The following is a 25,257-nucleotide window of genomic DNA, read 5'->3' as shown; positions in this document are numbered from 1 at the left end:
TGGGTTGCGCTTCGGCGGGGCGGTGTGGACTTGTTGGGCCGAAGGGCCTGTTTCCACACTAACTAATCTTAAAAAAAAATGCAAAAGGGCTAAGAAGTCGAGCCACAGATGGGGAAAAGAAAGTGGCTCCAGCCTTTTTTTCTCCTATTGGCATTTGGACACTTCAAATCTGTCAGTAATACCACCTTCCAGGATCTCCAGCGTCTCTGTGGCAGCGAGCACTGCGCATGCTCCTCGGAGTCAGCAAAAAAAACTGCGCCAGCTGCTCGGTGTCCGCGCACACGGCTCGCGCCCTTCTTTTGATGGACCAATAGGAAGCACTGGAGGACCGGAAGGAGACTGATCCTCCTGCCAATCAGAGCGCCCCTATTGTCTGAATTCGGAAGTTGCTGTTGTTGCTTCTCTCTCTCTCTCTCTGGATAGAGATTGAACTTCACCCGAGATTGCAACCTCCTTCCTCTGTCCAACATCTGTGAGTACGGCACTCTCTTTTCTCACCCTATTTTCAATTTCGTTTCTAAGTTCTGAGCTTCAGTTGTCGACTTGCAGCAACTGAAAGGAAATGGGGTGAATCGGGGGTTGGGGGAACAGATTCTGCAAGCGTTGGTTCAGGTCTGTGTCTCCATTGGCAAACGCATCAACACAATGTAATGATTTTGCCTTTGCTGTGGAATAAAATGCAGAAAAAAGGTGCATTGTTTAAATAGTGATATATTGGGCATGTGGAGAAAGTGAGGGCTGCACATTCTGGAGATTAGAGTCGAAAAGTGTGTTGCTGGAAAAGCACAGCACGTCAGGTAGCATCTGAGGACCAGGATTGTTGGTGATTTGGACACCAGCCCTTCGTCAGGAATGATATGTGGATGTACAAAGGGGCCTCAACATCCTTCCACACCAGTCACTGCCAGTTGTCAGACAGATGTAGCAAGCAATCAGCAAGGCATGTGGTATATTAGCAAGAGTTCAGAAGTTGGGATGGCTTTCTGCGATCAGGCGGCCATTGAATATATTCAAGCCTGCGTTCATCTGATTTCTGAACAACAAAAAAGTGGATGGTGATGGGGGAAGGCAAAAATAATGGTTTTAAGACCAGGACAGAACAGTTACAGAGTCATACAGCTCAGAAACAGACACTTCAGTCCAACTAGTTCATGCTGAATATATTCACAAACTAAACTAGTCCCATGTAGTTTAGCCCATATCCCTCTGAACCTTTCCTACTCATGTACTTATCCAAATGTCTTTTAAATGTTATTACTGTACCTATATCCACCACTTCCTTAGGACATTGATTCCACACACAAACCACTCTCCTCCAAAAAAAAGGTGTTCCTCATGTCTTTTTTAAATCTTTCTCCTCTCTCCTTAAAAGTTTGCTCCCTAATCTTGAAACCCCCATCTGAAGGAAACAGCACCAGCCACTCATCTCATTGACACCCCTCTTGGTTTTATAAACTTCTCAACTTCCTGAGCTCCTGTGAAAAAAGTCCCAGCCTATCCACTTAGATATAAGTATATTCATATCCAGTTATGATCTGTTCAGTGCTGGTGCATGCTCAAAAGACCAAATGGCCTACTTCTGCTCCCAATTCTCTCTCACTGTGTCCAAGACAGCAAGAGACCATAAAATATAGGAGCAGAAATTAGACCATTCAGCCCATCAGGTCTGCTCATACCACACAACCGTGGTTGATAAGTTTCTCAACCTCATTCTCCCACTTCCTCCCCATAACCCTTGATCCCCTTAATACTCAAGAACCTATCTATCGCAGTCTTAAATACCCTCAGTGACCTAGCCTCCACAGCCTCATGTTGCAACAAATTCCACGGATTCACCACTCTATGGCTGAAAAGTTTCTCCTTTTCTCCCTTCTTAAAGGTCTTTCCTTTTCTAGTCTCTTTCAGGTCTGGTCTCGCCCACCAATGGAAACATCTTCCCAATGCCCACTTTGTTTAGGCCTTTCAATGTTTGTATGTTTCAATTATATCTCCCCTGAGTGAAAGTGTGGGCCTGTGTTATGGACTAAGCCAGACCACTCAAAACATTCTGAAGCAGGCAGCCCCAGACCATAACTTTGCAATTTGATTTGGTAAGTGTACAGTGAAACTTACCTGGAGTAAGTTAGCTTGGTTGACTACTAGATTTTAAAACAGACAAAAATTTATTCACAAAATTACACAATGAAACATGAAGATCAGAATAAAGAACCCGTACAGAACTCAACCATGCCAACTAGACTCAGTTATGCTGTTCTGAATATACACAACAGGTCCCAATAAGCCAACTCCCTTTGAAAACCAGTATAAATGGAACACATGCTTATAGGTTGAAGTTGAGAGGCGGAAAAGAGAGAGAGAGTTTCCACATAGCTCCCTGTTGAACTTCCAACCAGTTCAATACTGAACTAAAACTGCTCACCTCACTCCCCTTTCTTTATACAGGTCACTTCTAAAACTTGACCAATTTGGCCTGAAGTCACACCTGTTTACATATAAACAAAAGGCCTTTCAAAATCCCTTTCATCTCTGTTCAAACCAGACTGATCAGAACCTGGCCGGTTTATTACCTCTGAAAAATGTCATGGACAGAGTCTCCTTGAGCCAGAGAAAAGCTTTTCGTCAAAATAGGAACTAGCTTTGTGACACCTGTTAATCAGCATGAACCAGACCCTTCAGGATGAGGTACAGCAGGGATTAGGTTCAGTAAAGTGAGAATGGAGGGAGAGTGTGAGATGGAGATTTTCAGCTTCCAGAGAATAAGAGAGGAAAAAGAGTTTGCTGTAAATTAGAATTGATCAGATGGGCCAATGAACCGAGGAGTGGCAGATGGAGTTTAATTCAGAGAAATGTGAGGTGTTGCATTTTGGTCAAACAATCCAGGCAGGACTGGCACAGTGAAGGGGAGTGTCAGAACAGAGAGATCTTGGAGTGCAGGTTCATGGGTCCTTGAAAGTGAGTCTTAGGAGGTCATGGAGTGGCTGTACAGGACATTGGTTAGGCCACTTTTAGAATACTGTGTTCAGTTCTGGTCTCCCTGCTACAGGAAAGATGTTGTGAAACTTTGAAAGGGTTCAGAAAGGATTTTCAAGGCTGTTGACAGAGTTGGAGTGTTTAAGACAGGAAGAGGCTAAATAGGCCAGTGAAAATTTTCCGTGGAAGCATTGGAGGTTGAGGGGGGACCTTATAGATGTTTATAAGGGGCAGGATAGGATGAGTACCCAGGGTAGGGGAGCCCAAAACTGGACGGCATATGTTTGCGGTGAGAGGGAATGATTTAAAAGGGACCTGAGGAGCTACGTTTTCACAGAGGGTGATGGAGTCTGATACAATTACTACAAAATTTAAAGGGCATCTGGATGGGAATATGAAGTGGAAGGGTTTAGGGGGATATGTGCCAAATGCTGGCAAATGATTTAGGTTAATTTAGGATTTCTTTTTGGCACAGATGAGTTGGGTTGAAGGGTCTGTTTCTGTGCTGTTTGACTCTAATCATCTTCGGTGAAAGCAGAAGTGTGGTTCTGGAGACTGGACTTTCAGAGCAGCTTTCAAAGATGTTTTGCCTTGACTGGGAACAGAAAAAGTTCCAAATTAAATCTTTTATTTGTGAGACAGCAACTGAATGAGTGAATACATCTTGGAAAGTGAGAATTCATTGAACTGTGGGGATGAAGCCCTACCCTATCCAGTCATTTCTGCTGGTCGATGAAACTCTGACTCAAGATTAGGGGGAGTAGATTTAGGACAGTGATGAAGAGGAACTGCTTTTCCTGGAGAGTAGTGAATCTATGAAATTTTCTGCCAAGGAATCAGGAGAGGCAGTTTCGTTAAGTATATTCAAGACACAGTTGGATGGGTTTTTGCAATGGTAGGGCAATTAAGGGTAGTTGGGACAATGGAGGTAGGAGTAGCTGAGAGGATGGATAGGTCAGCCATGAGCTTAATGAATGGCAGAGCAGGCTCGATGAGCCAATGGCCTACTCCTGCTTCTATTACTATGGAACTATGTCCCTGCATTTCCTATGGCTAATCACCGAACCTGCACATCCCTGGACACTGGGCAATTTAGCATATCCAATCCAAATCAAGGCCAGTGAGCAATGTCGTGATCTGGAGAATTTACATCAGAGAATGATAGAAAAGGACAAGGAGAGTAAATATACCAGCAATCAAAATTGGATTCTAAACATCACAAAAATTGAAACTAAAACGGTGTGTCTGAATGTGTGCTGCATTGTAACAAAAGCGAATGAATTGACTGCACACATTGAATGACGATCTGACTCCTAACGGAGACATGGCTTCAGAATGACAAGGATTGGATCCTGAAAATTGAGGGGGTAGTCAAATGGAAAGCAAGATAATGTGGGAGAGGTGCTAATGAAAGCGCTGATCACAGGGTAATCTGGTGTCAGCTCGGATTTCAGGTCCTGGTTTCTCTGTGCTCTGTTGATTTTCCTGTTCCAACAGAGTAAAATGTGGGTCTGCTCTCAGCTCTGCTGGATTTCTGCTGAAGCTTTGACCCCCCCCCCCACCTCTTTACACCTTCTGGAACAAAAAAAATTCAGTGAATTGAGACCCAACCCACAATCTCCCAGTCTCTCAAACCAATCAGACACAAGAGTGTAGTCATAGCATGGAATCAAACAAGAAAAATGAAACAAAGTTAAATGTATATAGGTGCTCGTGCTTAATTAGATTAGATTCCTATAGTATGGAAACACGTCCTTCCACCCAAAAAGTCCACACTGACCCTCCGAAGAGTAACCCACCCAGACCCATTCCCCTACATTTACCCCTACCTAATGTACCTAACATTATGGGCAATTTAGCATGACCAATTCACCTGACCTGCACAACGTTGGACTGTGGGAGGAAACGGGAGCACTTGGTGGAAACCCACTCAGACCCAGGGAGAATGTGCAAACTCCACACAGAATCAAACCCAGGTCCCTAGTGCTGTGAGGTAGCAGTGCTAACCACTGAGCCACCATGCTGCCCCCAAATGTTTGTTCATTAGGAAGTAAACCAGAAATAGAGCTTTCCCAGGATTCTTATAGTGCCCTACTTGAGCAATACTCTCTCCCTTACATCTATTAGTACCCAGCTATGACTTACAACAATATTTACACCAATGTAAATAAAGCATCTGTTATCAAATAGACATAGAGATATACAGCACGGAAAGAGACTTTTTCTCTCCCTCGTGCATGCATGCACACACGTAACTGACAGGAAGTTCTAGGATTTACATATTATTGTTACCTGCAACCCATTCTAAACGATGAAAGACTTAATCCAGGTCTGTTCAATATATCATTTCAGTGGCAGGACACTGTAATGTTTTTCCATGAATTCTGTGCCTTCTGATCTTATTCTCCACAATCACCTGATGAAGGAGCAGCGCTGTTAACACCAGTCCTTCCAAATAAACCTGTTGGGTGTTTGATTTTTAACTTTGTCCAGGTTAGGTTGGATTGGCCAAGCTAAATTACCCGTAGTGCTCAGGGATGTGCGTTAGTCAGGGCAATAGGGGAATGGACATAGGTGGGTTACCCTTCGGAGGGTCGGGATGGACTCCTTGGGCCGAGTGGCCTGCTTCCACACTCGGAATTCTATGAAAAGAAGGGATTACTCTATTGCAAACTGCAGGGCAGCGCAGGCGCAGTGCGCGGAGCTGTTGTCGGCCTTTCCCCGCCCCCTCGCTTCATCTATGACGTCATAACGCGGAAGTGGCCCTGTCCGTTTCAGGGTGAAACTCCCTCCCTCTGGGCAACTCTTCATCCTGGGAGGGAGTGGGGGGGAAAATCTGTTCACTTGAAGCAACCGGAGTGATTCCAGGGAGGGGGCAGACTCTGCAAACTCAGGTATGTGTCTTAATTACCCGGGTGAGGAGGGACGGAGGGATGGGATGGGGCTGTTTTCCCTCCCGCGCCAGAGACTTAGGGGTGACCTTCTCGACTTCTAGAAAAGCATGAGGGGCATGAATAGGGTAAATATACAAGGTCTTTTCCTTGGGATGGGGGAGTCCAGAACCAGAAGGTAATAGGTTTAAGGTGGGGGGAGGATTTAAAAGGGACCTAAGGGGCAACTTTTTCATGCAGAATGTGATGTGTGTAAGGAATGAGCTGCCAGAGGAAATGGTGGATGCTGGCATCTGGATGGGTGTTTGAATAGGAAGGTTTCAGAGGGATATGGGCCAAGTACTGACAAATGGGACTAGATTGATTTTGGGTATCTGGTTGGCACGGAAGAGATTGACCGAAGGGTCTGTTTCTGTGCTGTGTATCTCTATGACTCTGGCTTTCTACGAACATATATACAGTTTCTGTCTGGTGTTGGTGTTAATGCTTTGATGTCTCCTTTCCCCCCACTTCCCAGGGATGTTAATGTGAGAACAGAGGGGGGAGAGTGAGATGGTGCTTTCAATTTTGTGGAATAACTAAAGAAAAGAACGTTCCCCCAAAAGTAGAAATGCTTGTTCTGAATTTCTACCCTGGACTGACACTGATGACTTTTGTAATCTCCTTTTACAGAGTATTTGGCGATCTGAGGACGGAAGTTTCAAAATTAACAGATGAAGGGCTTATGCCTGAAATGTCGACTTTCCTGCTCCTCGGATGCTGCCTGACCAGATGTGCTTTTCCAGCACTGCGCTTTTCGGCACTGACTGTCCAGTAACTACAGTCCTCACTTTGTTGTCAATGTCTGACAGTCATTCAATCCATCGAGACTGCAACAATTTTTGACTGTGATTCTGTGAGAAGGAGCAAAGCTTTTTGGTTCCTGTTTGAGTATGTTTTCAGCATCAGTGGGACTGGATAAAAGTCCCTACTGTTGCAGCGTACTGATTGTGGAGCCAGAAACAGTTGTTCAGCCTGAAAAGAGGAATTCACGGTCAGGAGGGGCTCTAAAAGCATTTGTGTACAGCTGAAGCTTCGGCCATGGAAAAACCTGAGGAATCCCACCCCGTGGAGGAATCGTGGAAGTGTGGCGACTGCGGGAAAGGCTTCCGTGCTCCATCTGCCCTGGAGATTCATCGGCGCAGTCACACCGGAGAGAGGCCATTCATTTGCCCCAGGTGTGGGAAGGCCTTCAGCAATTCCTCCGCCCTACTGAGGCACCGATGGGTCCACACGGGGGAGAGGCCCTTCAGCTGCCCCGATTGCGGGAAGGACTTCAGCTATTCTTCTGACCTGAAGACCCACAGGCGGGTCCACACGGGGGTGAGGCCATTCTCCTGCACTGTGTGTGGGAAGGCCTTCAGCACCTCCTCCACCCTACTGACCCACTGGCGGGTCCACACTGGGGAGAGACCATTCACTTGTTCCGAGTGCAGGAAGGGATTCTCTCAGGTGGGCAAGTTGCGGACGCACCAGCGGGTCCACACTGGGGAGAAGCCTTTCAGCTGCCCCGAGTGTGGGAAGGCCTTCAACGATTCCTCTGCCCTTCAGACCCACAAGTGGGTCCACACACAGGAGATGCCTTTCCCCTGCACAGATTGCGGCAAGATCTTCAGCAATTCCTCCACCCTGCTGAAGCACCAGCGGGTCCACACAGGGGAGAGGCCCTTCAGCTGCCCCGAGTGTGGGAAGGGCTTTACCCAGGCGTCGGTCCTGCTGATCCACCAGCGGATCCACACTGGGGAGAAGCCTTTCTGCTGCCCTGAGTGTGGGAAGGGATTCACTCAGATGGGCAACTTGCGCACGCACCAGCGGGTCCACACCGGGGAGAAGCCCTTCATCTGTCCCAAGTGCGGGAATGCCTTCAGCGATTCCTCCACCCTACTGAAGCACCAGCGGGTCCACACTGGGAAGAGGCCATTCCCCTGCCCCGAGTGTGGGAAGGCCTTTAGCAATTCCTCTGACCTGCTGAAGCACCAGCGTGTCCACACGAGGGAAAGGCCCTTCAGCTGTCCCAAATGTGGGAAGGCCTTCAGCGATTCCTCCGCCCTGGTGAAACATCGGCGGGTCCACACGGGGGAGAGGCCCTTCAGCTGTCCCGAATGTGGGAAGGGCTTTACCCGGGCAGCCACCCTGCGGAGGCACCAAGGAGTTCACGTGCCATCGCAGGGGGATTGAAGGAGCGACTGTCGAGTGCCATTATGGACTGGGCTATCAACCCAGTTCTGGAACTCCCAGGTTTGAATCCCACCGCAGCAGATAGCGGATTTGGAATTCGGTCAGAAATCTGGAGGTCAGAATCTAACAATGAAACCATCGGGCGGGGTCGGGGGGAAGCCCCATTCTGATTCAGTCACATCCTTTTTAGGGAAGGAAACTGCTGTTGTGGGAAAGGATTCACTCAGTCATCCCAGCTGCATCCTTTACCTGGTCTGGCCTACACGTGACTGAGACCTACAGCAGTGTAGTTGACTCCACCTGTTTCCCCCCACTTCTTTCCCTCCCGGCAGATGGGCAGGGAGAAACTTACTTGGAGACAGGGTATGGGTTGAAATCGCTGAGTGAGGCAATACTTCTTCTGGGTTAAGGCTGTACAAAGGATCCAGTTACAAAGGGACAAGTTAGTGGTGACCAATAGGAAAGAAAGTGGTGTTGGGGGGGTGGTGGCAGAGGGGTGCTTTGACCTTGAACAGTTAAAAATCAGCTACGTTTTCAACACCTTTTTGCTGAGGTGATCTGGAGCTGTAACAAAGTTGGGTCGCAATAAAGGTAACCTGAACTTGCTGCTGGGCTCAGACTTTGAAAGCTTTGAGCTCCAACAGGTTTTTGTTTTAAAGCTGCTCATTTCTTTCAGCCTCCTGTACTAAGTTTCCAATGCCATGTATCAGATGGAGCAGTGAATGAGTAGCTGGTATCATTAGAAATTGTAAATTTTTCAGGAGTGTAGAGTGCGTTGTTTCATTGGCATTGTAAAGTTTACTGGCAGCACCGGGAGGTGTGGGCTGTGTTCACGAGATATGATGTGGAGATGCCAGCATTGGACTGGGGTGGATAAAGTTAAAAATCACACAACACCAGGTTATAGTCCAACTGGTTTCTTTGGAAGCACTAACTTTCGGACCGCTGCTCCTTCATCAGGTAGCTGTGGAGCAGGATCATAAGACACATATTTCATAGCAAAAATCACAGTGTCATGCAACTAATAGGATATATTGAACAAACCTAGAGTGCTGTTAAGCCATTCATCTTTTAGAATGGGTTGCAGGTTTTAGTTCGTTAATACGTAAATCCCAGAACTACTTTTAAGTCATAGTCTTGAGATGACTTAAGGTTTATTTTTTAAAAAAGTGATATCTTAGCTCAGACAATGCATTACAGGTGTGAACTTCGAGTCTATCAGTATCCCAATCTTGAATCAGACTGGTTCTATTTCCAAAATAGGAATTTATAAAATATTACATGGATTGGCTGGCTGCAGATTGTGTTTTTTTGAGCAAAATTGAATGTATCTGCAAATATAATTCTGCCAATACAAATTCACCCCATAGAGTTGTGCGTGAATGAGAAGAGTGTGATTGTGTGCATGTCAGTTTGTGCATGCGAGTGTGCGTAAGACTGTGTGAACATTTGGTAAAGTGTGAGTGTGATGGAGTATAAGCCAGTGAGTGTGTTCGGGGGGGGGGGTATGTACATGTATATGACTGAGAGAGAGAGCGTGTGTATGAGAGAGGTATGAATAAAAGCGAGTGGTTGCGTTTTGCTAAAACAAGGGCAGGACTTGTACAGTTAATGGTAGGGCCCTGGGTCATGTTGTAAAACAGAGACATGGGGGGAGTTAAGGTACATAGTTCTTTGAAAGTTGTATCACTGCTAGACAGGGTGGTTAAGAAGGCATTCAGCAGCATTGCCTCCACTGTTCACACCATTGAGTTGGGACATCTTGTTGAGGTTGTACAGAATGTTGGTGAGACCACTTTCCGGGTACTGAGTACAGCTCTGGGTGACCCTGTAAGAGGAAGAATACTATTAGAGAGGGTTTGGTAAAGATTTACCAGGACTGGAGGGTTTCAGTTGCAAGGAGAGGCTGGGACTTTTTTCACTAGAACACAGGAGGTTGAGGGGTGCGCTCATTGAGATTTATAAAATCATGGAGTGGAGATAAGGTGAATAGAAAGGGTCTTCTTAGTGTAGGGGAGCTCAAACTTGGGAGACATTTTTTTTAAGGTGTAAAGAGAGATGTAAAAGGAACCTGAGGAGCAACATTTTGACAGAGGGTGGTTTACATGAGGAATGAACTTGCTGAGGAAGTGGTAGATGCAGGGACAGTTACAACGTTTAAATGACATTTGGATGGGTACATGAAACGAAAGGTTTAGAGGGATATGGGCCAAGTACAGGCAAGTGGGACGAGTTCAGTTTGTGAATCAGTGGATGATTTGGACCAAAGGGTCTGTTTCTGTGCTGTATATCTCTCTGAACCAGAAGTGATCTTATTGAAATCAGTAGAATTCTGAAAGGGGCTTGACAGGATAGATGCAGATAAAATGTACCTTTGTTGGGGAGGGTCACAGAATCCTGACAATGTGAAAGCAGGCCATTCGGCCCATCTATTCCACATTGGCCCTCCATATTGCTATCCATCCATACACACCCCCTTACTCCATATTTTCCATGGTTAATCCACCCTAACCTGCACATCTCTGGGCACTGTGGGTAATTTAGCACTGCCAATCCACCCTAATCTATAATTTACCTTCTCAAGAATGTAATTTAAGTACAAAGCTTTTCTAAGAAAAATGTCAGTCTGACTGGACATTGGGACACACATAGAATTCACACCTCTGTTCAAAAAGCTCTGCATTTCAATGGCATTTTTGAGAAGGTAATTAAAACCAAATTCTGGGATTAACAAACCAAAGAGAAGCAACCCATTCTAAAAAATGAAAGATTTAATCTAAAATTGTTTAATATATCACATTTCCATAATACTTGACTCCTTTGACTATAAATTCCGTGATCATGATCTCATTCTCCACAACCATCTGATGAAGGAGCGGTGCTCCAAAAGCTAGTGCTTCCAAATAAACGTGTTGGATTATAACCTGGTGTTGTGATTTTCAACTTTGTCCATGGAAACTCATGAGTTGTGGGACTTGTAACAGTTGTCATTTTGTGATGTGTTCCAAGTGAAATTTATCCTCTGCTCAGGCACAGGTGAACAGTGTGTTCTTTGACTTTGTGGATGACCAAGCTAGCAGTTATTAAATGCTTCTGTTAACCAGCAGAAGCAAACTGTAGATCAGCAATCATTACTCAATAGTCCTGGTAATCCTGTTGGGTCAACAGAGAGAGAGAGAGAGAGAGAGAGCGAGGATGTCACATCTAAAGTACATACAGAAAAGTTGTTTTGCTTGTTCAGTCAGTTGAGTTGGTTCTGCACTCAGATGAGAGTAGATACTGCTTTGAATGGATCATAATTAAACACTATGATGGAACACCTTAATTTCAAGGAATGCTGAAAGGGCAAATTGAACTGTAACCTTGAAGAGAGGTGTTCTTCCATTTCTAACCTTGGATAACCCAACTGAGATATTTTTACTGATTGCTCCAGAATCATTTTACTGCTGGATCTTTTCAGGGCAAATAATTTATGGGAGAAAATTTCTATATTGGGAAGGCAGGGAAATTTAAAGAAAAGGCTGTTAAAAGCATTTTAACTGGCCCTACGAGCTCTCATGGGACAGTGCATTTGCCATAAACATTTCAGAGAAATTCTGTCTAACTGTTGGACTGAAAACAGTTTCCCCATTGAATGTTAAACAGCTATTGAGAACATTGCACATTATAAAGTGCGTTCTTGAGGAACGGAGGAGGATTGAATTTGCCAACGTGAAGCACATTTTGCAGAGAGAGGAAGTTTCTCAGGATTGAAGAGGTTGATAGAAGTCAACAATTGTCAAATTATTTCATGAAAAGTACAGCTGGTATGGAGAGATGACTGGGGATCACAGAAGAGGAGTATCTGTAATGAGCACATAGAAACAAACCCTTCAGTCCAGGCCAACCAGATATCCTAAAGTAATCTAGTGATCCATTTGCCAGCATTTGGCCCGTATCCCTCTGATTCCTTCCTTATTCATATCCCCATCCAGATGCATTTTTTTCTTCTTCGGAGAATACTTGGGTGAGAGCCAAGATATTGCTATTGCTCATCCTTTCCACACTGTGCCTAACCTTCCCTTTGTGCTAATTGTAGCTGGAGAAGCCTGAAATCTGAAAAGGATTTCCTGAAAAAAAACACTGATTCGAGGTTGGGCTCAGTGATGGATTTTCTAAAGCTTTGCTGTTGTAGTTTTCAATTTGACAAAAAATTTTCAGTCATTAATGTCTAAGACAGAGTAGATATTCATTTAAGATATAATTGAGATATATATGTTCTTTACAATGCTTTTCCTTCATTACCAGTGATTGTCTGTCATTTGGTACATTGAGCATCATCTTTTTGTGATTCAACAGATATGATTTGAATTGAATTCTATAAGATGGTTTTGTATTTTATTTAACTTTGTGTTAAAGGTTTCCTTTTCATGACTTTATTAAAATATCTTAATGTATTATAATGAAGCAGCTAATTTATTCTGAAATTATTTCAATTAGTTGGTCAATTGCCGAATAATAGCTGCATAACTGTTGTAAATATTGACACCCAGGAAAGCTATTTTGTTTAATATATCTTATCAAAACAATAAAATTGTTTTTCATCGGAAATAAAATTTGCAGTCTTTTATTAAATGGTTAAAAGTAACTTTGCACTTAATTGCTCCGTTTGGGATTAAACATTGTGACTTTGATAAAAATACTCTTTCAGAGATTACGGTGAGTGTATTAACAAACAAATGTTGCCATTTGCTCTTGAATTACCTCAAGCTCAATTTGAAATTCTTGAATGAGTTGAATAAGGGGTACACAGTGAATATTTATTGCACTTTGCTGAAATTCTCTGCACTGCCAATGTATTTGGTTAAACAAGATATGTATCTCTCCTGATAACTTTGTAATTCTTTGATATTTTATTTGTCAGTGCTCGTGCCCAAACATCCTAAAAAAATAAATGTTTTGGCATTTGGTGAAGTTGTGAATTTTCAATCTGTTTCACAATTAAATGACACAACTAATCTAAAGATTAAATACATATCACCATCTCTTTGCCGTTGTTATAATAGAAAGTCAACATGTAGAATTGCCAATGAAACATAAACCGTGGCTGCTCTTAATGTGGAAAGACTGAATATCAATTGAAATGATCAGAATTAGTAGACATGATGGCATTGTGCACAAACTGTGAGTAGTGGGAGTTCAGAATTTTTCTGATCACTTAATTCTGACACATGCAGTGATGGCAGCATCATAATCTGTTTTATTTGTTCATGGAATGAGAGGATCACTGGTAAAACCAGTATTTTTCATCATCCCTTAATTTCCCTTGAATAGTGGGTGAGGATAAGATGAGGTTGAATTGCAAGGCCTACTGGCTTACACTGTCCCCTGACAAAACAGAGACTTTGGGAGGAGAACAAAAATTGGAAGTTTAAAATATTGATGCTCCCATTTATATCTCTCAAAAGGCAATTGTTTGGTCCATCAAATTTGTAATGGCTCTTTTTATAGAGTCATAGAAATATACAGCACAGTATTCTTCCAATAACAGAGTGACCAGACCTGTACTCCGTACTCTAGAAGTGGCCTCACCAACATCCTGTACAACCTTAACATGATGTCCCAACTCCTATACGCAGTGGTGTGAACAATAAAGGCAATGGTGCTAAATACCTTCTTAACCATCCTGTCCACCAATGATGCAACTTTCAAGGAACGATGTATCTGAATACCCCTCCACACCAACATTTCTCTGTTTCACAACATGATCCAGGGCCCGACCATTAACTGTACAAGTCCTGCCTTTCCTTGTTTTAGGAAAATGCAAGCCCTCACCTTTATTCATACCTCTCACAGCTAACCGATGAAGCAGCAGTGTTCCGAAAGCAAGTGCTTCCAAATAAACCTGTTGGATTATAACCTGGTGTTGTGTGAATTTTAACTTTGTCCACCCCAGTCCAATACCAGCTCCTCCATATCGTTTCTAATGAATACAGCCCACCCCTCCCGGTGCTGCCAGTAAGCTTTACAACGCTGATGTAACAACACAGTACCTGCACTCCTGAAACGTTTACAATTTCTAACGATACTAGCTCCTCATTCACTGCTCCATCTGATACACGACATTGGAAACTTAGTGCAGGAGGCTGAAAGAAATGAGGAGCTTTAAAACAAAAACCTCCTGGAGCTCAAAGCTTTTAATGAGAGCTTGAGCCCGGCGGTAAGTTCAGGTAACCTTTATTATGACACAACTTTGTTACAGCTTCCGATTCCCCAGTAAAAAGGCATGGAAAACGTAGCTGCTTTTTAAACAACTCCGGGTCAAAGTGTGCATACACCACCCCACCTCACTTCCTTTACTACTGGTAACCACCAAGTTGTCCCTTTGTAATTGGAACCTTGGTACAACCTTAATCCAGAGGAAGTATTGCCTCACTCAGCAATTTCAACCCAGACCCTGTCTCCATGTAAGATTCTCCCAGCCCATCTGCTGGGGGAGGGTGGTTGGAGATTTGGGGCAGTGTAGAGTCAACAAGACTGCTGTGGGTCTGGAGTCACCTGTCGGTGAGACCAGGTAAAGGATACAGCGAGGGTGACTGAGTGAATCCTTTCCTCAAAAGGATGTGAGTGAATGAGATGGGATTCCCCCCCCCCCCCCCCCCAACCATGAAAATGGTTTCATTTATAGATTCTGAACTCAAGATTTCCGACAGAATTCCAATTCCACCAACTGCCACAGCGGAATTCATACCTGGGAGTCCCCGGAACTGGGTTGATAGTCCAGTCAATAATGGCACTCGGCCATCACTCCTTCCCGAGTGCGGGAAGGGCTTTACTCGGGCCTCCACCCTGCTGACCCACCAGCGGGTCCTCACTGGGGAGAGGCCCTTCAGCCGCTCAGAGTGTGGGAAGGGTTTCACCCACTCCTGCCACCTGTGGAGGCACCAGCGAGTTCACGTGCCATTGCAGGGGGTGTCAAAAATAGTTATGGGGGAAGGCAAGAAATATTTTTTAAAAAATATATTCATTCAAAACTGTTTCAAATCTCTCACAACACCTCTATATACAAAAGAGAACAATACCAAAATACATAAAAATAGTACGAGAATATCATATTGTGATACTATTAATAATGAGCTACCTATTATTTTACTAGAACAAACTTAGCTTAAACTAAACTACAATCAAATTGAATAAAAATAAAATGAAAAATAATTTAAGTTAATTTGAATTCTATCACATTACTTTATTCTATTTTGCTCACCACATCTCTATTAAGGCTCCCATCCATTGGAGCACCAGTTATTGTACCCGTATTCTTTTCACCCAGCCTTGCCCTCCCAGGACCCCATGAGCGCCCACACTGATTCCCACAGCTATACCACAGCTCTAATTGATACTGCTGATCAGTCTGCATCAATATAATTTAGAAAGGGCTGCCACGTCTTGTAAAACTACTGTTTTGTGGTGCACCATATTTGTGAGGTCATCTTGGGGGTGATGTTCCATCACTAGCATATGCCACCACATAAGCCCTGGGGGTTTTTCTGACGTCCAATTAATTAAAATGTTCTTCCTTGCACAGTGCGTAAGAATGTTACACAGTCTGTTCCTGTGTTCTCTGACAGAAGGCAAATTTGGCAACGCCAGAAGAAGAAATACCGGATTCACTTTAACTTCAATCCCCCAGGATGTCCTTCAGCTCCCTTACTATAGCACTCCAGCATCTCTGGATCTTACAACATGACCAATAGCAGTGTGTGAGTGACTATACTAATTTTACATTTGAGACACTCTGGTGATGCTCCTCTCTTGAACTTAGCTAGCTTCTCTGGCTCCACATAAGCCCTGTGTAAAATTTTCAATTGCATGCCCTGTGCTGTTACATATTGAAATTTTCCTGATATTTTCCCATATATCTTGCCATAGTTCTAATGAAATATCCTATCCTAGCTCCTGATTCCACATCCTAGACAGTCCCTCCACATCCCCTTCTGTAAATGATACAACGTACTAACTGAAAGAGCGCCTGTACACCAGAGTACTCTTTACTCCACATTTGACCTGTAATGCTGAGCCAGGAGTGTGATCTTCCTCTGTATTTAATCCCTTAGCTGAAAGTACCGGAAAACATCCCTATTAGACAATGCATAGTTCTGACTTAGCTGGCTAAATGACATCAAGACCTAACCCTCGAATAAATCTTCCCTACAGAAAATTCCCTTATTCTCCCATGACTTAAAGCCGGAGTCCATTGCCCCAGGTTTAAATCCTTGGGCTGCCACCAGTGGGGTAATCAGCGAGGTCTTCAGCCAATTACCCTTGTCTTGCCTCATTATCCTCGGGCTTTCACTGTTTTTAAAATGATTGTACTCTTACACTGCTCAGTCTCGGATTTCATCTTATCAATGAATAATAGATTAACGAGGGGACATCTTGACTGCAATGCTTCAACGTCAAGAAAAATCGACCCCGAGTCCCCCGGTGCCCAGTCACCCACATATGCTAAGAAAGCGCTTATTTGATATCTCTTCAAGTCCAAAAGGTCCACTCCGCCTCACCCTGTGAGAGCTGCAATTTGGTAAACTTAATTAGGGGGCACATGTGACACCAAATAAAAGAACCTAGCCAACCATTGAGCCTCAGTAAGACTCATCTGGGGAGCAACAACAGGAGCATTCTCATGGGGTACAACAGGCGAGGAAGAGCATTCATTTAAATCAGAGATATTCGGCTTAACCATGATAATGGTAATCCGTCCCACCTCTGCAAAAATTGCTTTATCCTCTGCAGTAATTGTACATAGTTAGCTTTATACAGCTGGTGGAAGGCAGGGGTAATAGAAATTCCCAAATACAAAAACCCTTTTGACGACCATCTAAACAGGAACTACATTCCATCCTTCAGATCAGGCACCTCCACTAATTCAGAATAGGCACCTCCCCACCCCATCGGCATGGCTTCTGATTTTGTAAAGTTGATCCTGCAGCCCGAAAAACTGCCAAATAAATTAATTGTTTGAATCAATCGAAGAACGGACTCCTCCAAATTGGCCAAGAACAAAAGGACATCATCAACATATAGGGTAATCTTATGTTCCCCCATTCACACTCCTGGCCCCACTATTTCAGGGTCCTTCCTGATAGCCTCAGCTAACAGCTCAATTGCCAAGGTAAATAGCAGCGGTGAAAGGACGCCCCTGTTTACTACCTCTCCCAGGATTAAAGTTATCTGACTTAGTGCCGTTTGTGATGACTGCTGCCTTAGGATCATTATACAACACTAGCAAAGGTTGTCCCCAGACCAAAGCACTTGAGGACCCCAAACAGGTATAGCCATTCTATCTAGTCAAATGCCTTTTCTGCATCTAGGCAGGCCACTGAACCCAGGATCAACCTTTGCTGGCATACCTGCACCATGTTCAGTACCCTCCTGATATTGTTGGAGGAGCTACGGCCCTTAACAAAGCCCATCTGATCTTCTTTCACAATACAGAACAACACCTTTTCCAACCTCAGGGCCAGCGTCTTGGGTAGAATTTTAAAATTTACATTCAACAGTGAAATGGGTCTGTATGAAGCACATTCTTTGTGCTCTTTCCCCTTCTTTAAAATGAGGGAGATATTAGCTTCCCTAAGAGAGGGCGGAAGATAATCCTGTGCATATGAATAGCTATACATCCCCAGAGGTAGCTCCACCAACACATTTATGAATTCCTTATAGAATTCACTTGGGAATCCATCTGACCCCAGTGCTTTGCCACCTTGGAGATGTTTTATTGCTTCATGCACCTCCTGTATCGTCATAGGCCCATTCAACAGGAAACCTGTTCCGCGTTTATACTAGGGAGGTGCAGGATCTCAAAAAAGGCCTGCATTCTCGCTGTACTGTGTTCATCACCCTCTGACTGATATAACTCTGCAAAGTATTCCCTCAATCTAACATTAATCTTCTTTAACTCACGAGTAACTGTGCCAGCCTTCTCTCTAACAGACATAATAGATTGAGAAGCATTTTTCTTTCTAGTGAGATATCTACGTGGCTTATCTCCAAATTCAAACAATCTTTGTTGCGCAAAGCAGACCTTTTTTTCCCCAGTGTGTGCAATGAGTTGGGAGCAGCCCGGAGAGCTGCAGCTTGACCAGTGAAGTCCTATTATAATATACTTCCTCAGCTTTCTGCAGACGGGTCTCCAACACTGTTGTTGCTCCTTCCTCTGCGTCCTTCTAGTCATTGAATAAAAAATAATCACGCCTCATAAATATGGCTTAGTGGCCTTCTACAGTATTTCCGAATTACTGGCCGTACCCGAGTTGATATCCCAGAAGGCTCTGAACTCCTGTGATTTACTCAACAAATTTGCTATCCCTTAACAGGAATGGGTCCATGCACCAATGCTGTGCATCCATTCCACCACTCTTGATTTTACCTTCAAAATACACTGGCAAATGCTCCGACAGCTATATTGCCAATTTCACAAGCCAATGTTCTGTCCAAGTAATCCAATGGCATTAAAAAGTGTCAGTTCCCATGTGGTACTTGTGTGGGTTGAAAGAGAAAGTAAAGTCTCTTCCATTAGGGTGGAGATGTCTCCACACATCCACTAATCCCAACTCCTCACACATGTCCACCAACTGCTGAGATTGCGCGGGTGTACCTGCCTGGCCCCTTGGCACCCTGTCTACCTCGGGATCTATTAGGCGATTAAAATCCCCTCCAATGACCATGCGGCATACCCCAAGACTCATTAATTTAGCAACTGCATCAATTATAAATTTAAGAGGGTGCACCGGGGGGACAATACACATTCAGGACGCCATACTCTTCTCCATGTATTAGAGCTTTAAGAATGACGGACAGTCCATGTTTGTCCTTAATTTGCTCAATGACCTGGAAAGGGAGGTTCCTTCTTACCAGTATAGCCACTCCTCTACACTTGGAGCTAAAGGAGGAGAAGAATACCCTATCATAACCTCCTTGCTGCAGTTTCAGATGTTCCTTATCAGTTAAATGTGTCCACCCTTTCCCTCCTGAGGCTTGACAGCACCTTCTTTCTTTTTAATGGGGGAATGGCTCCCTTTTACATTCCAAGTGCACCACCTGAACGACTCAGTAGCCATGGTCATCCAGGGCAGCCCATGGTTTCCCATGAGGAGGAAGCTTATCCGAGGTGCAGTGAGCAACAAAGACATTAACTCTATAAAGTCTAAAAACTGCTCCTATTAAAAACTACGATAAATAAAAATCTAACTACCACATATAACTGAAGCAAACGCTCAAATAACCCCCAATTATGTAGAGATCTCTTCCCCCCCACCTCCCCAAACCCCAACATTTCCACCATCCTGGCTCCTTTCCACTGAGGCTGTGCCCCAAACACCAGGCAGTTCACAGATTGAAAAAAAACATGTTATTTACATTCTGAGAGTTAACATGGCTACCCATCTCCCCACACCCCTTCTCCATACATCTTAAGTACAGGTATAGCCACCCACAATCCAAAAACAAAAGGACAGCAGTAAAAAAAAGGCCCCAGACAATACGTAACTGACCGATATACTAAATAATTCCAGTTTTTTGTCAGGGCAGAACGTATAAAGCCGAGAACCACAAAAAGGGGCAAAAAAGTAGCATTGTCTGTAATGATGTCCCTCCCGCCTTCACCCTGACTCGATTTCTTTAATTCAGAGAATTCGCAAAGTCCATCGCCTTTTCTGCTGAATCAAAATTATATACCGTCCCTCCATGAGTGAAATGCAATCAGGTCAGGGACCTCAAGGAATATTGTATGTTCAGATCCCTTAATTCTCTCTTCACTTCATCAAATGCCCTTTTCTTAATCCAGGCTCCTGAGAAGTCCTGAAAATATATTATTCTTGAGCCTTTGTGCATTAAAGTCTGTGGACCTCTTCCCAGTCTTCTTGCTGTTTCAATCACGAACTGTTTTAACTTTGTAATGCAGGAGGCGCACTAGGACCACGCGGGTCTGCGGGTCCGACCTGGACCTGAGCATTTCGATCCGGTGGGCCCGCTCCACACTCAACAAGCCCGACTTCAACTTCAACCCCAGGAATCCAATAAGGTCTTTGCCTTCATCGCATTCCGGAAGACCCACGAGCTGTAAGATTGTTCTTCTATTTTAGTTTTCCAGGTCGTCCACATGCTCCTGAAGGACCCGAACCTGGTCTTCCAGCGTTCAGATCCTTCCTCCTGAGACCTCCGCCACGGTCTCCGATGCCACGGTCCTCTCCTCTGCTGCCTATTGTCTTCGGGCCAACATTTGAATTTCCTGTTTATGCTTTTCCAGCATGGCAGGTAGTGGTTCCACTGCTGCTTCAATCTTATCTCAGAGTTTGGCAAACTCCGAGAGTAACTGCTGCTGCCCCATTAAACCCAAATGGTCTGCCCTGGGAATTTGAGCAATGGCTCCAGGCACCCCCGATGCAGAAGGGGAGTGCCCTGCCTGCTGCACCCCTGTCAGCCTCTTTCCTTCATTTGCTTTCATTCTGGTCCTAAAGCTGTCAAACCACAATTATAGCAGCTCCAGACGTTCAGTAAGTTCATGTTAGCAATTCTTTTCTCCTACAGATGGTTAATGAGGTGGGGGGGGAGGGGTAAAAGTCCACCTTGCTGGGGGTATGGCACAGAGCCCAGCACAGCAGACCACTTAAACCACCGCCATCTTGGATTTCCAAGAAAATGGTTTTAAGACCAGTACAGAACAGCTACAGGGTCATACAGCACAGAAACAGACCCTTCGGTCCAACTAGTCTATGCTGACTAATTTCTCAAACCCAACCAGTCCCATCTGCCAGTGATTTGCCTATATACCTCCGAAACTTTCCTATTCATGTACTTTTCCAAATGTCTTTTAAACATTGTCACTGTACATGCATCCACTTTCCTCTGGACACCCATTCCACACACAAACCACTCTCTGTGAGAAAAACATGGAGCTCTTCATGTCTTTTTAAAATCTTTCTCCTCTCCCCTTCAAACTTTGCTCCCTAATCTTGAAAGCCCAACCCCAGGGGAAGGACACCTGCCTTTCACCTCATCTGTAACCCTCATGATATTATAATCCTCTATAAGGTCACCTCTCAATCTCCTCTGCTCCAGTGAAAGAAATCCTAATCTATCCACCTGGCTGTAGGTATATTCATATCCACTTATGATCTGTTCAATGCTGGTGCAGGCTCAAATGGCCAAGTCCTGCTCCCAATTCTCTCACTCTGTATCCAGGACAGCATTGGGAGATTGGGAAAGGGGAGGGATAGATATCTTGTTTGTTTTTATTTTTAAAATGCACTTGATTCCCACAAATAAAATCAACAGGTACAAGTACAGCACATGCAGTATTCCTCATTGCAGCTTCAAGGTTTTGTGTCCTCTCCTTCTGCATTGGCTGCAGCACATTCGGCTTCTTCCCCCACCCCCCCCCCACCCCCCCACCACCCCATCCCCGCCCTGAGCCGTTGATGCTTTCATTGTTTATAAAATCAAGAGAGGGATGGATGGGGTAAATAGACAAGGTCTTTTCTCTGGGAGTGTAGAACTATAGAGTAATAGGTTAAGGGTGAGGTGGCCTGGGGAGGGGACGAGGGATTTAAAAGGAACCTAAGGGGCAATTCATGCAGAAGATGGCGCGTGTAAGGAAAGAGCTGCCAGAGGAAATAGTAGATGCTGGTATAATTATGACACATTTAAAAGGCATCTGGATAGGTTTATGAATAGGAAGGGTTTAGAGGGATATGGGCCAAATGCTGGGAAATGAGACCAGATTCGGTGAGCATATCTGGTCAGCATAGACCAGTTGGACCAAAGGACCTGTTTCTGTGCTGTATATCTGGATGACTCTGGTTTGCCACGCCAGTCTGTTCAATTTCTCTCTGGTGTCGTTGCCTTGATGTCTCATTCCAAAACTCCCCCACCCCCGTGGGGGCACGTTAACCATTTTGTGTCTGATTGGTTGTCAAGAAGCTGCATTGTAGGTTCATCCTGAATTTACACATTATATTTTTGCTTCCAAACATCAGACTTGCTCACTCTCAACAGTATCCCAATGTCGTGGAAGATATTAATTTTCAGGTGGAGGTATCCAAAATTCAAAGAGGTGTCAGTTGTGACTGTTTTGCTCTTCTGTCCCTGTCAGATCCTGAATCAGCACTTTGAGGAGAATTAGAATGGAGTGAGAACAGAGAGAGAGAGAGAGAGAGAGAATGTTCTGCAGAAAGTAGAATTGCTAGTTCTGAATTTCTACCCTGGACTGACAGTGATGACTTTTGTAATCTCTTTTCAGAGTATTTGATCTGAAGATGAAGTTTCAAAATCAATAGATGAAAGGCTTATGCCTGAACCATTGACTCTCCTGCTCCCCAGATGCTGCCTGACCCATAGTTTTCGACTCTGATTCTCCAGCATTTGTGAGCCACTCAATCCATCGGGACTGCAACAATTTTCAACTATGATCCAATTGGTTCCTGTTTCAGTACGTTTTCAGCATCAGTGGGACTGGAAGAGAGACCCTACTATTACAGCAACGCACTGAGTGTGGAGCCTGAATCAGTTATCTGGCTGAAAAGAGGAATTCAAGGCAGGGAGGGGACATTCACGCGTTTGTTTGGAACTGTAGCTTCGGCCATGGAGAATCCATGGAAGTGTGGCGACTGCAGGAAAGGCTTCCTTGTCCCGTCTGCCCTGGTGACACATCAGCGCAGTCACACCAGGGAGAAGCCATTCTCCTGTCCTGAATGCGGGAAGGCCTTCAGTGATTCCTCTGCCCTGCTGAGGCACCAGCGGGTGCACACAGGGGAGAGGCCCTTCAGCTGCCTCAAGTGTGAGAAGGCCTTCAATGATTCCTCTGCCCTGATGAGGCACCAGCGGGTGCACACAGGGGAGAGGCCCTTCAGCTGCCTCAAGTGTGAGAAGGCCTTCAATGATTCCTCTGCCCTGATGAGGCACCAGCGGGTGCACACAGGGGAGAGGCCCTTCATCTGCCCAGATTGTGGGAAGGTGTTCACTCGCTCCTCCCACCTCGTGATTCACCGGCGGGTCCACACCGGTGAGAAGCCCTTCCCCTGCCCCAAATGTGGGAAGGCCTTCAGCGATTCCTCTGACCTGCTGGCCCACCGGCGGGTCCACACCGGTGAGAGGCCCTTCACCTGCTCTGTCTGCGGGAAGTGCTTTACACGCTCTTCCGACCTGCTGAAGCACCGGCGGGTCCACACTGGGGAAAGGCCCTTCAGCTGCTCTGAGTGCGGGAAGGGCTTTACCCAGGTCTCCCACCTGCTGACACATCGGTGGGTCCACACTGGGGAGAGGCCATTCACCTGCCTCGAGTGCGGGAAGGGCTTTGCTGTCTCCTCCACTCTACTGACGCACCAGCGGGTCCACACTGGGGAGAGGCCGTTTGCCTGCCCCGAGTGTGGGCAGAGGTTCACAATGTCCTGCAGCTTGAACAAGCACCAGCGGAGGCACCAATGCTCCCAACAATCAGATTCTGCCGGTAACGCTGCTGAGGGTCACCCCCAGGACTGAACCTCCTGCCCTTTCTGATAGTGGGTGCAGTGGGAGAGTTGGGAGGCTTTTTTGTTTTCTACTGGGGGAGTGGAGGGGGAAGAGGGGCGTGGTGGTGGCTCAGTGGTTAGCACTGCTGCCTCATCGTGCCAGGGACCCAGATTTGATTCCATCCTCAGGGTGACTGTCTGTGTGGAGTTTGCATGTCATTCCCCCCTGTCTGCGTGGGTTTCCTCTGCGTGTTGCAGTGTCTTCCCAAAGTCCAAACATGCGCATATTTGGGCGAATTGGCCAAGCTAAATAGTTTCATAGTGTTCAGGAATGTGTAGGTGTGGTGCATTAGTTCGGGGTAAGTGCAGAGTGATAGGGTAGGAGAATGTGTCTGGGTGAGTTACTCTTCAAGTGTTCCCTCTGAACTTGTTGGGCAGAAGGGCCTGTTTCCACACTGCAGGGATTCTATGATTCTATGAACATTGCTTCTAGTTGGCGCTGCTGCTCATTGAGCCCAGGACCCGCACAAACCGAAGACCACAAGACCATTGGAGCAGAAGTTAGGATATTTTGACCCATCGAATCTGCTCCACCATTTGTTAGAGACATAATAAAAAACTGTAGATGCTGGAATCTAAAATAGACAAACAGGAGACTGGGCACAACAGGAGTCAGCATTTCAGGTATTATCCCTCAGGACTGAAGAAGGGTTCTACCCGAAACGTTGACATCTCCATCAGAAATGATTTATCAGGATGTTGTTAGAGGGCATAGGTTTAGAGTGAGAGGGGAAAGATTTAAAAGGGACCTAAAGGGAAAACTTTTCATGCAGAGTGTGGTGCGTGTATGGAATAAGCTGCCAGAGGAAGTGGAGGAGGCTGGTAGAATTACAGGATTTAAAAGACATTTAGTTGGGGACATGAATAAAAAGGGTTAGAGGGATTTGGGCCAAGTGCTGGCAAATGGGACTAGATTAATTTAGAATATCTGGTCAGCATGGACGAGTTGGACTGAAGGATCTGTTACCGCGCTGTACCTCTCTATGACTACTGGTCCTGATGTAAGTTTAGAATTGAGTAACTTTGAATAATTCAATCTTGTTGAATTCACCTCCAGGAAGGTTTCAAATGAACCCCTCCAAGCGATATGATTTAACTACGCCGAGTTGGTAAAATATCCCATCAAGTTCAACATGAATGCACAGTTGAAGAAGTCAGAAGTCACACAACCCCAGGTTACAGTCCAACAGGTTTATTTGAAATCCCAAGCTTTGGGAGCATTGCTCCTTCATCAGTGCTGCTCCTTCATCACTTCACCTGATGAAGGAACAGTGCTTCGAAAGCTCATGAGATCAAATCAATCTATTGGGATTGTGACCTGGTGTTGTGTGACTTCTGACCTGTCCACCCCCAGCACCTCCACTTCAGAGTTGACAAATGAGATCAGATTTTATTCAGCATGATTTAGTGAGATATTCATCTGGATGTCCTTATGACTGAAACATCAATCCTCCTGCTCCTCGGGTGCTGCCTGACCTGCTGTGCTTTTCCAGCATCACACTCTCAACTCTGATCTCCAGCATTTGCAGTCCTCACTTTTTCCTGGTTCATGTGGAAACTCAACACTGTCAGAGTGACAGGAACACCAGTCATAGAGTACTATAGCACAGAGACAGGCCCTTCAGCCCAAACCG

General features: G+C 45.1%; 1 protein-coding gene across 1 annotated transcript; it reads left to right on the top strand.

Moving 5' to 3' along the window:
- The first annotated feature begins 313 nt into the window (after window positions 1-313).
- On the top strand, window positions 314-23,594 carry LOC140460108 (uncharacterized). The gene is made up of 3 exons (XM_072554508.1): window positions 314-472; window positions 6,534-8,041; window positions 23,015-23,594. Exons 2-3 carry the CDS (start codon window positions 6,942-6,944, stop codon window positions 23,592-23,594), a joined length of 1,680 nt encoding a protein of 559 aa, XP_072410609.1. The 5' UTR covers window positions 314-472; window positions 6,534-6,941.
- The last annotated feature ends 1,663 nt before the right edge of the window (window positions 23,595-25,257 follow it).

This window comes from Chiloscyllium punctatum, chromosome 36, assembly GCF_047496795.1.
Source record: "Chiloscyllium punctatum isolate Juve2018m chromosome 36, sChiPun1.3, whole genome shotgun sequence".
Classification (NCBI taxonomy): domain Eukaryota; kingdom Metazoa; phylum Chordata; class Chondrichthyes; order Orectolobiformes; family Hemiscylliidae; genus Chiloscyllium; species Chiloscyllium punctatum.
The sequence above is the reverse complement of the archived record's forward strand: the minus strand, read 5'-3'. Positions and strand labels throughout refer to the sequence as shown.

What these genes read in the sequence shown, in the direction of transcription:
- LOC140460108 (XM_072554508.1), top strand. Translation starts at nt 6,942, where the DNA reads ATGGAAAAACCTGAGGAATCCCACCCCGTGGAGGAATCGTGGAAGTGT. An exon ending in CGGGCAGCCACCCTGCGGAG is followed by an intron (nt 8,042 to 23,014) that starts GCACCAAGGAGT and finishes TGCCCTGATGAG; the next exon opens with GCACCAGCGGGTGCACACAG.